This window comes from Herpailurus yagouaroundi, unplaced genomic scaffold, assembly GCF_014898765.1.
Source record: "Herpailurus yagouaroundi ecotype Mexico unplaced genomic scaffold, PumYag 203, whole genome shotgun sequence".
Classification (NCBI taxonomy): domain Eukaryota; kingdom Metazoa; phylum Chordata; class Mammalia; order Carnivora; family Felidae; genus Herpailurus; species Herpailurus yagouaroundi.
Window position 1 is genome coordinate 22,729,608 of NW_024412434.1, and position 17,848 is coordinate 22,747,455.

General features: G+C 42.8%; 1 protein-coding gene across 3 annotated transcripts in view; it reads right to left on the reverse strand.

Moving 5' to 3' along the window:
• Nucleotides 1-17,848, reverse strand: part of CAMK1D (calcium/calmodulin dependent protein kinase ID) — a 440,028-nt gene that overhangs the window by 205,980 nt on the left and 216,200 nt on the right. Inside the window, exon 1 of one of the 3 annotated variants that reach the window (XM_040451431.1) lies at nucleotides 12,561-12,652. The exons of the other annotated variants lie outside the window; for them this stretch is intronic. Coding sequence (XP_040307365.1) covers nucleotides 12,561-12,649 — 89 coding nt within the window. The 5' untranslated portion in view covers nucleotides 12,650-12,652. Of the gene's footprint in view, nucleotides 1-12,560; nucleotides 12,653-17,848 lie in introns of those variants that run through there. 3 annotated transcript variants of the gene reach the window in all.

Genomic DNA, 17,848 nt, shown 5'->3' on the forward strand with positions numbered 1-17,848 from the left:
GGTGCCCCAAAATTTATTTAAAAAAAAAATGGGGGGGGGTGGTGCTGGGTGGTTCAGTCAGTGAAGCGTCTGACTTTAGCTCAGGTCATGATCTCACGGGTTCATCGGTTGGAGCCCCGCTTTGGGCTCTCTGCTGTCAGTAGAGCCCACTTCAGATCCTCTGTCCCGCTCTCTCTCTGTCCCCGGTCTCCAAAATAAACATTTAGAAAAATAGAGTAAACCGAGGGTGAGGGTTTACGAAACTCTGTACTTTGCACTCAATTTTTCTGAAAACCAGTAACGGCTGAAACAAATAGTCTATGGATTTTTTTTTTAACTCACAATGAGTCATGACTACATATGCACTAAAAGGGCTAAAATTAAAAATACAGACAGCACCAAATATTGATGAACAACTAGACTTCCCTTAGCTACTGGAGGCAATGAAAATGGTTCAACCACTTTGGAAAACAAACACACAACCTACCAAGTTACCCAGTCTTGCCCCTCCGAACGATTTGCCCCAGAGATGTGAAAACACATCTACACAGAGACTTGAATACAAATGTTCTATAACAGCTTTAACATAAAAGCCCCAAACTGGAAAGAACCAAACGTTCATTGACAAGTGAACAGATAAACACCCTATGGTATGTTTATACAGTGGAACACTAGCCAGCAGAAAAGAACAAATACAGTAGCATGTAATTCAGTATCATTAACATTATACTGAAGGAAAGACACCAAACAAAAAAAGCACACGCTGTTCTAGAATAGGCAAAAATAATTTATAGTGGGGGTGCCTGGCTAACTCAGCTGGTAGAGCATGTGATCTTGGGGTCATGAGTTCGAGCCCCGTGCTGGGCACAGAGCCTACTTAAAAAAAATAATAATACTTTATAGTGAAAACAAAATCAAGACAAAAAAACCCCTGAGATCAATGGGTGCCTGAGACAAAAGGATTAACTGGGAAGGGACACAGCACTTTTTTTTTTTGAGGCTATGGAAATATTCTATATTTTGATGGGGCTGGTGATTATCTGGATGTATACAATAGTCAAAAGCTCACAGAACCATATGCTTTATATGGATGCATTTTATTGTACATAAATTAAACTCCAATAGAGTTCATTAAAATGAGAAAGATAAACAAGGTAATTATTAAGTCCACAGGAAACAAACAAAAAACAAACCACAAGAAAGAAAATGTAATCCTAATGTACCTCTATGATTTTGCTGTACTATTTATGTAGTCACATAATGTAAACACTAATCTTAGATTTAATCATTTAAGACGTGTGTGTGTGTGTGTGTGTGTGTGTGTGTGTGTGAGAGAGAGAGAGCGAGAGAGAGAGCACATATCTGTATTTGTGTGGTTAGGTAAAAAAGCTAAATCCTGTTCTAAAACGGATGAGTCAAGGAAAAATAGTAGAAACATGTTGCTTAGAAATTTGGGGATAAATACCGGAAGAAACAGTTTAAAGAGTTCAAAGTGTGTTTCTCTGGGGACAGAGAATCCAACAGAAGGGGACACTGGGACAAAGGGTTGCTATTACTCATTTTTAGTCTATTGTTACTATCGATTTTCAAAACTATGTACAAGTGTCTTGCTTTGACAGAAGTAAAGTTAAATTTTAAAATAATGCAGGGGCGCCTGGGTGTTTCAGTCAGTTAAGCATCTGACTTTGGCCCAGGTCATGATCTCGAGGTTCACGAGTTCGAGCCCCACGTTGGGCTCTGTGCTGACACCTCAGAGCCTGGAGCCTGCTTCAGATCCCGTGTCTCCCTCTCTCTCTCTCTGCCCCTCGCTCACTCACACTCTTTTTCTCTCAAAAATAAAATAAATATTTTTTAAAAATGTTTAATAACGTAGAGGCCCACAAGAATGTTCGTGACATACTGTGAAATGCAGAAAGCTGATTTTGGTGTAAACAGGAGAATGACACAGCTTTCACTTAAAAACTAACAACAGAGGTAGATGAATTTAGGCGTATAAAGAAAAGAATGGTGAACAGCAAAATGTTAACATTAGCTACCTCAGAGGGAAGAAATTAAAGATTACAGAGGCAGTGTGGTAGATTATTAACTTTTTCCATATACACTTCTGCATTACCCGATGTGTTATAATAAATGTATGTTAGTTTTCCTATCAAAAACTCAACAACAGGGGCGCCTGGGTGGCGCAGTCGGTTAAGCGTCCAACTTCAGCCAGGTCACGATCTCGTGGTCCGTGAGTTCGAGCCCTGCATCAGGCTCTGGGCTGATGGCTCAGAGCCTGGAGCCTGTTTCCGATTCTGTGTCTCCCTCTCTCTCTGCCCCTCCCCCGTTCATGCTCTATCTCTCTCTGTCCCAAAAATAAAAAACAAACAAACAAAAAAAAAAAAACAAAAAAACTCAACAACAGCAGCAAAGCTTGAATAAAAAGGATTGAACTGGCTGATCTCTAAGAGTCATACAGGTGTAATATGATAAAAATATGGGACCCCAGCCTAATCTCTACTAAAAGTCCAGACTTACTGTAATGTGACTTTTATCCCAGACAGGTCCACGTGTAATCTTAGCAAATCGTTTAAAGCCTCCAGTGAATCCACAGATGGCTTCTACTATACTCTGACATACCAAATCCGAGCAATTGGAAAGCCAGCCCGTCACAGATTTCCAGGAGGCGTCAGACAGTTGAAGCAGAGCGTGTGTCTGCACACAGGGAGTTCTGGGTGAGGGGAAGGAAGGTTCTGGCAACCAAGGTCATGCGTCCATGGAGGCATAGTCCTGGATACTTTACCTGATATGCCATTTAATTCTCACAACAACCATCAAAGGAGTATGATGAAGAAATTAAGGCTTAGGGGGTTCCAGATAAATGGGAAGAAACCACGTGTCACTCTCACCTCTCAGCAGAATTCACGACCAGCTGAACGAGCCTCACCTGGACCAGGAGATTTGTTTTCCCTTTTCTTTTTTTTTTTTTTTTTTTAATGTTTTACTTACTTTTGAGAGACAGAAAGAGAGAGAAGGAGAGAACACGTAGGGGAGGGGCAGAAAGAGAGAGAGACAGAATGTGAAGCAGGTTCCAGGCTCTGAGCTATGAGCACAGAGCCCAATGCGGGGCTCGAACTCGTGAACTGCAAGATCATGACCTGAGCCGAAGTCAGATGCTTAACCAACTGAGCCACCCAGGCACCTGGAGATTTGTTTCTCTAAGTGAGACAGGACCCCCTGTATAAAAGGAAGGGAGGAAGGGGGGAAGCACATTTTGGTTACTGCCATCTTTTTTTTTTTAATTTATTTTTTTAATGTTTATTTATTTTTGAGAGAGCGAGAGAGCGTGAGGGAGGGAGGGGCAGAGAGACAGGGGGACAGATGATCCGAAGCAGGCTCCAGGCTCTGCGCTGACAGCAGTGAGCCCAATGTTGGGCTCGAACTCAGGAACCTCGAGATCATGACCTGAGCCGAAGTCAGATGCTTAACCCACTGAGCCACCCAGGCACCCCGGCTACTTCTCATCTTGAGTTTGTCATCTCTAAAGCAAGGAACATTCCAGCCTAATGGGAGCACCCTGATGTCCCCACACAGCCCTCACTGCTGTGGGTCAGGTTCTTTCCTACTTTTCAAACACAACTCACTCCTTCCTCCCTACTACTCAGGCTATTTCAGGAAGAAAAATGGACTTTGACCTTACTTCTCAAAACCCGTTTTCCGACCAACTCAAATACTTCCCTGACCAGTGCAGCCATGCTTCTCTCCTTTCCCTAGAGCAAACTGGTGAGGCACAAGGGCCCAGGTGCCAAACTGATAGGTTTTGAAATCCAGCTGTCCACCTCCGCCCCCACCCAACCCTTGCAGGAGGAAGGAGTAGACCTATTTTTCCTATTCTTCTGCTAAGTACAAGTGAAAACCCTGGGCATTAGATATGAAACAAACATAAAAAGATGCTGCTGGGTGGAGGGAAAAAGGCAGACTGGCTAGTCGCCTCAGGATCTGAGGCACAACATGGTGGTGACCTCCCCGGGTTTTCTCTGTGCTTCATATATCCCAGATTCAGAACTGGGAAAAGTGGCAACCCAGAAACATCAATGGGTACAGACTGAAAAAGCCCAACAAAGCCCGCTTTCTCTCTAGCCAAAGGACTAGGCTGGCAGCAAGCTAGCCAGACAAAACTTTTAGACAATAACCACTTGACAACAGCTAAATAGCACAGAAAAAACATGTGGCCCATCATCGCCCATACCAGCAAAGGCCAAGTAGGGAACCTAGACTTCTAACCTTGTGAGGCTATACCAAGGTGCCTCACCCACTGGCTAGTAATAAGGGCTGCTCCCATCCCCTGCCCCTATCTTCCATGCAGTGTCAGTGGAAACCATACAGATAGGCTAAACTTTCCCCCTTACCCAGCAGTAATGGTAGCCACCCTCCCAGTAAGGAAACCTAGTGGTGAACTGGGACCTCTATCTACCTCCACCTGGCAGTAATCAGGTAGCACCCACCCCCTGCACCTGCTAAAGTAGTGCCAGCAAAGCCATCTAAAATAGAAGGTTTCAATAATATCTAAAGCCTCATAAGACAATACAAAACTGTCCAGGAATCACCAAAAAAACAACTTTTAGAACTAAAAAATGAGTTCAGCAAGATCTCAGGATGCAAGAAAAACTTGCAAAAGTCAGTTGTACTAGCAGTGAACACATGGACACCAGTTGAAAATACAATATCATCTACAACCCCTCAGAAAAAAAATACTGAGGTAAAAATCCAACAAAACATGTGGAGGACTGGTATAATGAAAAGGACACAGTTCTGACTAAAGAAATGGAGAGACATACCATGTTCATGGAATAGCAAATTCAACATGGCAAAGATGTCAATTCTCCCCAGATCAATATACCAAATTAACACAGTGCCTATCAAAATCACAGCATGATTTCTGTCAATATAAACAAGATTATTCTAATATTTACACGTAAAACAGCCAAAAAAAAAAAAAAAAACCTAGGATACAGCTAAATAGTAATTTTGGAAAAGGAGGATTTCTCAAGAGAAGTGGGAGGAATAATACGACTTGAAAGACTATCTAGCTACACTATCAAAACAGTGTGGTACTAACAGGGCAGTAGACACACAGCCCAATGAAAGAGAACAGAGAATGCTGAAATAAACCCACCTATATATACCCAATTGATTTTTGGTAAAGGTGCAAAAGCAATTCAGTGAAGAAAGCCTTTTTAACACATAGTGCTGGGGCAAATGGAGCAAAAGGCAAAAGAAGAAAATATGGAAGCAATCAATAGGCAAGAACAGCAAAAACCGTGACCGAAGTCTCAGGCCTTATACAAAAATGAACCCAAAATGGATCATGAGGTTACATGTAAAAGTTAAAAGTATAAAACTTTTAGAAAAAAAAAAAAGGTAAAATAAAATTTTTAGGATTTAAGTGTAGGCAAGGAGTTTTTAGACTGGACACCAAAAGCATGACAGATTTACTATATATATATTATATATATACTATATATATATTAGACTTTATTAAAATTAAAAACTTTTGGGGCGCCTGGGTGGCGCAGTCGGTTAAGCGTCCGACTTCAGCCAGGTCACGATCTCGCGGTCCGTGAGTTCGAGCCCCGCGTCAGGCTCTGGGCTGATGGCTCGGAGCCTGGAGCCTGTTTCCGATTCTGTGTCTCCCTCTCTCTCTGCCCCTCCCCCGTTCGTGCTCTGTCTCTCTCTGTCCCAAAAATAAATAAAAACGTTGAAAAAAAAATTAAAAAAAAAAATTAAAAACTTTTGCTTTGTAAAAAAAACCTTGTTAGGAGGAAGAATGACAAGCTACAGAGCGGAAAGACTATTTGTGAACCACATACCCAACAAAGGACTGTCCACCCCCTCAGTCCTATATACTGTATACAGTGTATATATATATATACACACACAATATACACACAGTATATACTATATATATACAGTATATATACCCAGGCTATATACTGTCATATACTCAGAGTGTATAAAGACCTTTCAAACTCGACACTAAAAAAGCAACCAATCCAAATAGAACATGGGCACGAAGAAACATCTCATCAAAGAAGATAAATAGATGGCAAAAATACACATGACAAGATGTTCAACGGTACTGGTCATGAGAGAAATACAAATTGAAACTATAAGAGACCACTGCACACCTATCAGGATGGTTAAAATAAAAAATAGTAACATCACCGAATGCTGGTAACCCAAAGGAGGTGGATCCCTCGCTCACTGCTAGTGGGAATGCAAAATGGTACAGCTACGCAGGGAAAACAGTTTGGCAATTTCTTAAAAACCAAACATGTAACCACTATATAACCCAGCAGTTGAACTTGTGGGCATTTATCCCAGAGAAATAAAAAATTATGTTCACTCAAAAACCTGTACACTGAAGTTTATAAGCAGTTTTATTTTTAATAGTCTAAAAAATGGAAACAACCCAGATGTCCTTCAGGTGGTGGGTGGCATAAACAGACTATGGCCCACCTACTCCGTGTAGTACTTTTCAGCAATAACATGGAATGAACTACTGATACGTGTGACAACCCGGAAGAACCTCCAGAGAAGATTAAATGACAAAGAAAATCCCAAAAGTTTATATATGCAGGCATAACATTATGATGCTAATTTATGTACATCTATACATGTTAATTACACATATAATTTCATAACATTCTTGAAAAAGTAAAACTATAAAAATGGAGAACAGATTACAGGTTGCCAGGAGTTAAGGAGAGAAAGGAAACAGAGAGAAGTGGGTATGTTACAAAAGGGTACCATAAGGGATGCTGGAACCTTCTGTATCTTGTCCGTAGCCATGTCAATATCCTGGTTGTGACACTGTAGTACAGTTTTGCAAGATGTTACCACTGGCAGAAACTGGACAAAAAGTTCCATAGGATCACTCCGTATTATTTTTTTGCAATTGCATATGAATCTATAATCGTCTCAAAATAAAATGTTTGAGGTTTATTTTTTTTTTACAAATCTAGCTGTGTGCATTTGGTCAAGTTATTCTAGGCCTTCCTATGCTTTTTTTCCTCGGGAGTAAAACAGAGGTAATAGAAATAACACCAGCCTCATGAAATTATTGTGATTTGTAAAAGTTCCCTAGACATTAAATATTTAAACAAAGCTTAGCAGATATTACTCAAAAAATACGAAATACTATCATTTAATCAATAATTCACAAGTATTTATTGACCACCTGCTATATGCCAAGACTCAATAATTTCTTTAAAAATGGGGATCTTCGGGCACCTCAGTTAAGTGTCCAACTTCGGCTCAGCTCATGATCTCATGGTTTGTGAGTTCCAGAACCGTGCTGGGCTCTGTGCTGACAGCTCAGAGCCTGGAGCCTGCTTCGGAGTCTGTGTCTCCCTCTCTTTCTGCCCCTCTCCTGCTTGCACTCTGTCTCTTTCTCTCTCTCTCTCTCTCAAAAATAAATAACATTAAAAAAATAATTAAAAATAATAAAAATGGGCATCTCATCTTGACAGGTAGTGCTACACAGTAGTGAAAGCATAGGCTTTGGCATAAGCAAGTGACCTGGATTTAGAACCCCAGCACTATCATCACTCTTGCTGTGCATCCTTGGGCAATTTACTTAACCACGCTGAACTGCTTTTTCTTTAACAGTAAAATGGAGTGAATAGCACACACTCATAAGGTTATGAGGACTGACATGATGCATGTAAATGCCTGCCACATTGCAAATCATCAATAAATGGTAACTATTTGCATGATGACTCATAGAGTCTCTTTACTGTTACTTTCTTCTCGCATGCATTTTAAGATTGAGAATATATCCCTGTTTTTTTGTCATGCATCCCTCCTGACACCTAGGATAATGTGATACACACATAAAGTGCTCAATAAGTACTTATTTAAAAAAATAGAATAAACATTGAAAATTATTATTAATATATGTGGTAGTAATATAATTATCAATTAATAACATAATTTATTTAAAATAATATATATTATTTTAATATGCAATACAATATATTTTATATTATATATTTCATATATAACTATTATTAATTAATAATATAAAATGATACATTATTAGAAATTAAAAACTGGCAATCCTTAATGAAATTAAGTATACGTATGCCTTCTCCTGAATATAAGACCCAAGGAAGTTCCCCCACAAGCCCACAAAGGGGCTTATACAAGGTTGAGCATTGTGATATTCCTCAAGGACGCAGGACACCAGGGCAACCCAGGCATCCACCACTAGGAAGATAGAGAGTAAAATGGAGCGAAAGCAGCTGAAAATCAATGAACTAGAGGGAAATATAGTCACATGGCCAGATGTTAGAAACAGTGTGAATTAAAAATAGTAAGAGACAGAATGGAGTTTCTTTGAGAATACCACTCATGAAAATAAAAACACAAACTCGGGGCACACTGGGCTGGCTCCATCGGAAAAGCGTGTGACTCTTGATCTCGGGGTCATGAGTTTGAGCCCCACGTTAGATGCAGAGACTACTAAAAAATGAATAAACTTTAAAAAAAATAAACAATGAAAACACAAATTCATTCACACACACACCACAAAATGACAAATTTTAGGAGGACGCGCATGTTTTAAAGAGATACATTAAATCCATCATGGTGGCTATCAGGGGATAGGAAGAACAGAGATCAAAGACGATGAAGATTTTTAAAAATCATTAACACAGAGAAGAGCCTAGAATCTGCTGCTAACGACAAGCTAGAGACTGGATGAAATACTTAAGCCGCCTCTCAATATTTGGGTCCAAAACAACATGAATCCATATGAAACAAATAAATATAAACTGCTCTGTTCCAATTATTGATGTTATGCAACAAAACCAGTGGTTTGAAAAGCACATCGCTCCCTCTTCCAACTTTGAAAAGTCACTATGAGGGGCGCCTGGGTGGCGCAGTCGGTTAAGCGTCCGACTTCAGCCAGGTCACGATCTCGCGGTCCCGTGAGTTCGAACCCCGCGTCGGGCTCTGGGCTGATGGCTCAGAGCCTGGAGCCTGTTTCCGATTCTGTGTCTCCCTCTCTCTCTGCCCCTCGCCCGTTCATGCTCTGTCTCTCTCTGTCCCAAAAATAAATAAACGTTGAAAAAAAAAATTAAAAAAAAAAAAGTCACTATGAGGATTTCAAGAATTTTGCCTGTGGATACAGCATTTCAGGGACACTGGTATTTTCTTCTCATTTCTGTCTTTTGCGACCATCCAATATTTTCGTCACTGGTGAATCAGAGACCTGCAATCTGGAGGAGCGAAAATGATGTCCAGGGGTCTCAGCATCTGGAAAAGCTGAAGGAAGGGTATGTGCACCACTCAGGGTCCTTTGCATTTGGTTTCAGGGTCAGAACCCAGATGCAGGTGGGACAGAAAATTACTTTTTTCCTCGAAGTTAATATACAGCTCTCCAAGAAGCAGGAGATACAAGTTGCCCGGCCATGGTTTCCTCAATTGCTGGCCATCAGCACACTTACATTTGTCTATCAACACAGTGGCTCATTCTCTCACCCCAAGGAAAGGCTGAGGCTAATTAATACATTCCAGGAGGAAAACGTGATGATTGGTAATACCTACCATAAATGATGCCAATGTGAACAGTGGGAATTTCTGGAATGTGGGATTCTGAATGTTTTTCCTCTTTCTCCCTATACCCTTATCCTAATTGGAAACACGCCTACAAAACATGCCTTGCTTTGGTCATTGTGGGAAAATTTTTTTCCAAAAAGAAATAATAGCATCAGTTTATCAGTCAGAAGGCTTAAAAGAGTCATGTTTCCTTGGCACCCTAGAACTATATTGCAAAACATAAATGCATTTTCAACCAATAACTATTCTAAATAGTTACTTAGGCCACGTGTGTCCTGAGGGAAAAAAGTCCACTACTCACCCTGCTTATGAGATGCCCATGGTGTAAAGGGCTTGGATGATTAGAAGATGCCTTGAGCTCCTGTGACGGGACACAGCCAGAAGCAATCCCAAGGTAAATCTCTGGCCACCAAGTCTCCCTGCCCTGCCCCCAAAACACACAGGTGATTGATTTAAAAATACCACCAAGTGGGTGTCATGTGACTTAGTGGTGAAGTGTGTGGACGTGGGAGGCACATTTTCCCGGGTCCCCACTCTGGGTCTCCACTCTCTCATTGTAAAGCTTTAGTCAAGATATTGGCCTGGTCTGTCCTTTGGGTTTTACTGTGATGGGTAGGTAAAAACCGTACCTATCTGAGAGGCTGATTTGAAAATTAAATGACGTAACGCATAGAAAGGATTTAGAACAGTCTGGAGAATGGGAAAATCACTGAATGTTAATTTCCATAATAACTTATCAAGACCATTTAAGTTTCATTATTCACTCAATTTCACAATATTATGTAAGAAACATAGGGGCGCCTGGGTGGCTCAGTCGGTTAAGCGTCCGACTTCGGCTCAAGCCATCTTCTCACGGTTCGTGAGTTCGAGCCCCACGCAGGACTCTGTACTGACAGCTCAGAGGCTGGAGCCCGCTTCGGATTGTGTCTCCCTCTCTCTCTGCCCCTCCCTTGCTCATGCTCTGTCTCCCTCTCTCTCAAAAAATAAACAAACATTAAAAAAAAATTAAATAAACATTTAAAAACAAACGAATATTTGTTTGCCCATAATCCTACTTCCTAAACATGAGAACTAATTTCATTTCTTTGCATTCCCTTCCCAATTTTTAATTCTATATCAAACACACATGCAGAAAGACAGTCCTTCCCTCAGTTCCATTTCCGAAGAGGGGGAAAGAACTTGAATAATTCTCTCCTAGAAATTACACTTGATGGATTAATTACTCAAATGTATTTCTATATTTAGATTGAAAAGGAATACAAAACCCAAAAAACCTTATCCAGAGTCAAAAGCAGTGACTTGAGCTTCTTCTGAGTTTAACTATCAGTGACACTGAGTCACCCGAGGGCATCTTGCCTGTCCCATTCTGCTTCTTTCTTCCCACCCTCCAGTCACAGGCTCCTGGCTCATCCCAAATACCCTTCTAGGCTCTCGGGCTTCCTATGCGCCACTCCTCAATCCTCCCTCTCAGCTGCTTCTACCAACCCTTAAAACTGACCTCAAACGCTACATCCCCGGAGAACACCCATTGCCTTGATGATTAGTCACCAAATGAGTTTCCCTCACCACACTGTGTCGTAATTATTAGGGCACAGGCTTTCTTTTAAGATTGGAGACTTTCAGCGGACTCTTCCTAGTCAGCAGTGTTTAACACAATAGTGGTCTGGCTGCTACTCCAAGAAGCAGAGGACAAGAGATACCGCTGTCTTCTTGTATTTTTGACAGCCTGGAGCCTTAGACCACTTCCACGTGGGTTTCTGCACGGCCGATGGGCTGTGTGGAGCAGGAGCACACAAATGCGGAATCAGTCACCTTCAGGAAGGCAGGATGGAGTGTCCCAGGGGTCTCTCACAGACCCCTCTCCGTAGGCTCAGTTACAACTTACAAAGCAGCCAGGCTCTCAAGTCAGCCAGAAAGGCAAAAATTATGTACATGATAGTCAAAATTTCCCTCGAAAATTCTTTCCATTGCCCATAAAGTAGGATGCACACATTTTTCTATATTCAGCCCATTAAACTAATACATATTTAGAACTCAGTAATATAGAAAACTACAGATATTGCATAATAGAGAGCACACGCTACGTGCAAAAAATAACTTCACAGTACTTTTAATCACATGAAAGAGAGATGCATATGGTTGAATTTGCTTTAGTTGAATGCGTACATAATGTAAATCCACAGTTTAGTATTTTCATCAGTGATCTCAGAGCAAGAGCAACTAAGTTTGGGCGAAACAAAAATGACATTCGTTGAGCGCCTGCTCCATGCCAAGCTCTGTGCTAAGCGTCTGTAAGTATTAACGAATGACAGTGTCACCACCCAGTGAGGTCACAAGCACTATTATGATGCCATTTTATAGACGAGCAAACTGAGACATAGAGAGGGTCAGACAACTGGTCAAGGGGACACGGCTGCTATGTGGTCTGAGAACCCGGCAGTCTGGCTCCCTGGCCACGCCCTACGCTGACTGCTTCCCTTAGCGGCTGTACGATGACGGAGACTGTGTGCGTGTGGTGGTGGTGGTGGTGGTGGTGATGATGGAGATCCTGGGGATTTCAGTTGAAAACAAACTCAAGTAGAGCAAAAATGTGACGTGCCTGCCAAAAAAGCGTGATTCTTGGACCACTTCAACACTTGCTCCAGAAATGGCAAGGAGAGGTCCTATTGTACGTTCACTGGAAAGATCGGCTCACATCTGAAGTGCTGGGAGTCAACTCCAGTGATATCTCTAAACCAAATACTGAGGAGACGAGCAGGGGTATGGAAATAATACTTGATGGGGGGAAGGAAGGGACGAAGGGGAGGGGGTGTGAAATGTGGGAGAGAAACCCCAAGAAGCAGAAGAACTCAGAGTTCCAGCATACATTCTGGAATCAGCCTCCCGCACTCATTGGGCAGGACACATTTTCATTTTTACCACTCGGTTTTCTCCCCTGTAAAATAGGGGTATTATTGCTTACTTTGAAAAATTCTTACCAAGATGGAATGAGGTGATACACTAAGTCCCACGCAGAGCACTTGACCCACAGTAAGGACTCAAAAAAATTATCCATCGCTGTCAGCATTATGACATAGTAACAATGGGAAAAGTCTGTGAAGCCAGGGATTTGAGCCTAAGAATGAATTTCCTCATAGTTAAACTGTCCCAAAATAAAGGATGCTGCCTTAGAAGGTAGTAACTTCTCCGTCACTGGCCGTCCTGTCCACAACTTGGCAAGTTACACCCTGACACTGGGGGGTGTTACTCAGATGGTGGTCTAGGAACTCCTCACCTGACATTTTTATGCACCAATGATTCCACAGCATCCCAAGTACGGTTACATATCCCAACCAAAAATAGAATCAACAGAGGCATAAAATATGTAAAATTTATGCCTTTAGCTTCAGTTTGGTTTAGGTAAATACCCTCAAATCTTACCATTCTTCTAATGGTTTTTCACTTTATTTTTTATTCTTTAAAAAAAAAAAAAAAGACATAGCCAGTCGATTTGGAAGAAAGGGAGTTAACAAAACTAAGTGGTCACTGTCAACAAGAAAAAAATCCCTCTGACCCTCCACAACCGTATGGTTAGAAGCACTAAAGGAGATTCTAAAGTTTCAAAACAAAGTTCACAGTTTCCAAGGCCACACTTCACACATTTTAGATGATGGAAATGGGCATGAGGATTCTGATCAACACTGCCCTGTGTTCTCTGCGGCTACGGCTGTGACATTCCCGCTAAGCGTGGTGCTGTCAGGAGCACCAGCCACCCAGTTTCAGGAGCTACCTGTCACACCTAGAGACCAGTTTGGAAGGGAGACTTTACTGCATATGGATTCCCAAACCCCTGTCTGCAGAAAGAGCTTTTTAAAAGTTCCTCAAAGCCCTGAAGTTGCTAGAGGAAGGGCTTATTAAGGAGGCTGAAATCTGAGCCCTTGGAGAAGGCTCGGATGAATTATGTAGAACCTATAGGGGAAAGTGGGTGTTCAGCCTCTGGCTTTATTCACCCTTATTCCTGCCATCAAGGACACAGGCACCCACACCACACCATCTAGTCAAGTCTTGGGACAGAAGTGGGGTCATTCATTCTATCTGGTAATCTTAGCCCCTAAAGATATTACCTCCAAAATGAATTATCATCATGTATTTACCTTATAGGATTCAGGCATGCGCCCTGAGTAGACTGATCTGAATTTTATAAGTACAACAATGCTAACAATAAGTGTCTCTATAAGAATTTTCCCCTGTCAACAAAATCATGAAAATTCTAAGTGTAGCGGTGTTTTGGAAGCAAAGAGCTCCAGCCTTTTGTTGTATATAGGTGACAACACTAAATGCACAAAGGACAGTGACTCACCCAGACTGCACCAGGGAATACGTGACCTCCATGAGGAGAACCACCCCCTTTCTCTCTCTGCCAAGGTCTTCCTCCACCAGAACAACTGGGGGGAAATCCGGCTGTCCCTTGTCCCTGCTCCAGAGCCTCCTGCTACAGCCAGGACACCATCAAACGCACAGGACTAAAACTAGACTTGAGTCCACAGATGTAGGAAAATGCCAAGGGACAGCATTCCTTCCCTCTGCCTTGAGAGTCACCCTGTTCTTCAGTGAGGCCTCTCCATAACCCCTGAAGGGGCCTTGTCATCTTTTTTCAGCTCAGAGTTTTGAAGCTCACTAAGCACAGCTCCCAGGGGCATCTGTGTGAGGCCCGAGGAGGAGGGATGATGGAAGGCACAAGCCTGTCACCTTCTCCTAAGGTACTGAAGAGCCCAAGAAAGTCTTAAGAGGAGTAACTTTTTAGCTCCTGCACCCCAGATCCCTTTCTATTAGCCTCTTAGTGGTCTAGCCTCAGACACAAAGTGCCCAGGGAAGTGCGGAAACAAGGCATTCTCAGGAGAATGTGGGGCAAAGAGAAACTCCGGTGACGTTCTCCTGGAGTATCCAGGGGATTAGGGGCACAGGAAGGGTAGGGCCCATTAGTTGGGCAGGCACCTAGAGATGTGATCTCAGGGCCGAGGTTGAGCCTCCTCACCAGGAAGCAGATATCTGTGGCCAGAAAAATCGCAGAAGTCTCCAGAAACCAAAGGAACCAGGGGAGGGCAGTGCAGCTGCAGGAGTGGGAACAGTAGAGCTTCCCATGAAGCAAAGAGGCTCTTACGGGCCCTAGGATGGCCTCTGCTCCACCCCTTCCAAGGACAGCAGAGATCTTGCATTCTCCATAGTGTAAATGGAATCTTTCTTCCAGGTTCTCTGCATCTGAATGGGGCCCCACAGTTCAGGGTCTCCCTCTGTTCTGGAACTCACCATTAGGAGCCAGCATATGGTAGTGGTTAGGACACTGGGAACCAAATACTTATATTCAAATCTTGGTTCTAGTACTCGTGTGACCCTGGACAGATTACTAAATATGTCTGTGCCTTAGGTTCCTCATCGGTAAAATGGAGTCCTCATAGGGTTCTTTCTTGTTTGGATTTAAACAAAAGGACTTATGGGGCACCTTGGTGGCTCAGTTGTTAAACGTCCAACTTCAACTGATCTCATGGTTCGTGGGTTTGAGCCCCGCATTGGGTTCTGTTGCTGACAGCTCACAGCCTGGAGCCTGCTTCAGATACTGTGTCTCCCTCTCTCTCTCTCTGCCCCTCCCCTGCTCACACTCTGTCTCTGTCTCTTGAAAATAAATGCCAAAAAAAAATTTTTTTTAAAAGGACTCATAAGAGTGCCTTGTATATACTAAGTACTATATAAGCGTTTGCTATTATTATCTTTCCCCCCTGGAGTTTTCAGGTCTTGAATGCTATTAACCAAACTCAAAGGAAAGTCTAAATGCACCAGACGGAAAGTCTAAATCGAGGCTTGCAACCACCGAGTAGATAGAAAAAAGTCTGGTCAGTTGGACAGTCTCTTTCCATTCAAGTAAGAGAAGTCTACTTGAGAAACTAGATAAAGATCAAAAGATTACTTTCTGAGCCCAGAGTCAGATCATCATCCCTCTGGGTTGCCACACAGAGAAGGACAGTGTCCTCTTTCCACTCGTGATCATCCCTGCCAAGTGGACCTGAAGACTTGTGTCGGTGGGTCAGGACATACTCTGCCCCAAAAAGTGTTAGAGACAAATGGACCAACTCATGCTCAAACTCTTCCATTTTCAATGATATGTTTCGTATTGGCAAAGAGGTTTTTCTGAGAGGCAGATGACAGAATGGGGTCCGAGAACGCAGGGAGAAGGTACCCTAGAATCGGGGGATGTGCCCCAAGAGAAGGGATCAGGCCACATGTCAGCAGTACGATTCACTGAAGGCAGCTGCACCGAGGCAGCATATGGATTATCACCTTGTTCATATCCATCTACAGAAAGCTTATGAACATGACACTTAAAGCCATCTGCTGCCCATTTCTGCCATATCACCTGCTGTGATGCAGAGGTCAAGATCTTGAGCATCTCTTTCCAGGCCTGATCCAGTGACCTTCAGCTTTAGATCAGCCAGGTTGGGAGTCTTTGTCCCATGGAAGTGGGCCGAAGCTACAAGACAGCCCATTGTTAAACATTTACCAGCACACCACAGGGCTGCTTCCTCACCACTTCACTGAAATGGCCCTTAGGGAGCCAAATGACTTCACTGTCACTCAATCCAAATGGCACTGTTTGGTTTGTATTTTTCTCGAGCTCTCCAGAGCGTCTGATGGGTGATCATTTCCTCCCTCTTGAACCTCCTTTCCTGCCTAGCTGCTGGGGCCCTCTGCTGACTCTTCTTTTGTTTCTAAGCACGTTTACTCAGGTGCTACAAGATTCACGTCTCCTACAAGGCCCTGAAATGTTGGGTGTTTCCCACAGCTCTCGCCCTGATCCTCGCAATACGGCCTTTAAGACACAGCTGGGTTGCTTCCTCCAGGAAGACCGCCTGACCTCACCTCTACCACAGATGAATGCCTGTCTCCTCATGTGTCCCCTCTGCTAGAGGGCAAGGACTTGGAAGACCAGGACATGGAATGACAGAAACAAGAAAAAAAACAATAATGATCAACAGCCGCTACTGGCACTTATGCTCTACCAGGCATTGTCCCAAGTGTCTCGCACGGATGATTCCATTTTGCTGTTTACACCAACCCCATGAGTTCTCCCACGAGTCACTTGACACTTTCAGAGCTGAAATAACTTGCCCAAGATTACACACTGGTAGCAACTCCAAAGGGCAGGCGCTGAAGCCAACACGTGTAACCGTCATGGTCCCACCATGTCTTTTTCAGTTGGTGGAGCCCAAAAACGTGATTGCACCTATGTTTGAGGGGTAAAAACCAGAGGGATGGAGAGGCAGGGGCATCCTGTCCAAGTGAATGTTCTGCAATCTCAATGCAAGCTCTTGTTGATGACATTGTTGAAAAAAATGGAATGGTTCTTAACTGTGATCTACTTGGTTCTTTACAAGTACCAATTTTCAGGCTCGTGGGGCTGGATTTTTGTTGTAAAACACAACTTATGGTTCCTTCTTATCACCGGTTTCATGAAAATATTAATGCAGCATGAAAGGAGAAAAAATGCTACCTAAAGCCTGACGATCTTCAATCTCTCCACATAAACAGCAAAACACTTGACATAAATCTGCTCTTAGTTCCATGGATTCATTGGTATCTATATATTATCTCTGGGGGATCTGTTTTGTTCTGTTATGAAATCTCAGGTTCCCCCCACCCATCCCAAATAAAATAAAAAGTGTCCTCTGGGTTTGAACTCCTGCTGGTTGTAAAAGCAAAGGTATCTTTGCATTTGGGTAGGAAAGTGCCGTGATACATCTGAGCAAGTCTGCAAAGCTGTGTCTGGCTCCGGATCCTCAGGGTAATCAGAGCCTGCCAGGAATTTGCTGGAAGGTTTATGCTTTTGTGTCTGTGGTGGAGGTGGTGCACGCTCAGGGATGCTCAGTCAACGTGAACAGTGCAGGGGAGACATTCCTGGGAAATTAACACGTCACTAAGTGGCCTAGGAGGTTTTCTGAATTCCTCTCATTACAAAATCCACAATTCTCAACAACAGTTTACCATTTACAGTGATGTTGTGGGATAGTTTATTAGAAGGTTCTTGAACAGTCAGCACTGGAGTATCCTCACTAATGAGGGAATGGGACACGCAGGTGGTAAATTTGTATTTGGCTTCAAAGCCCCATAGGAAAGAAAAAGAGAGAGGGAGGGAGGGAAGAGAGAAAGACAAGAGAGGAAAGGAAAGGAGGGGAGGAGAAGAAGGAAGGAAGGAAGGAAGGAAGGAAGGAAGGAAGGAAGGAAGGAAGGAAGGAAG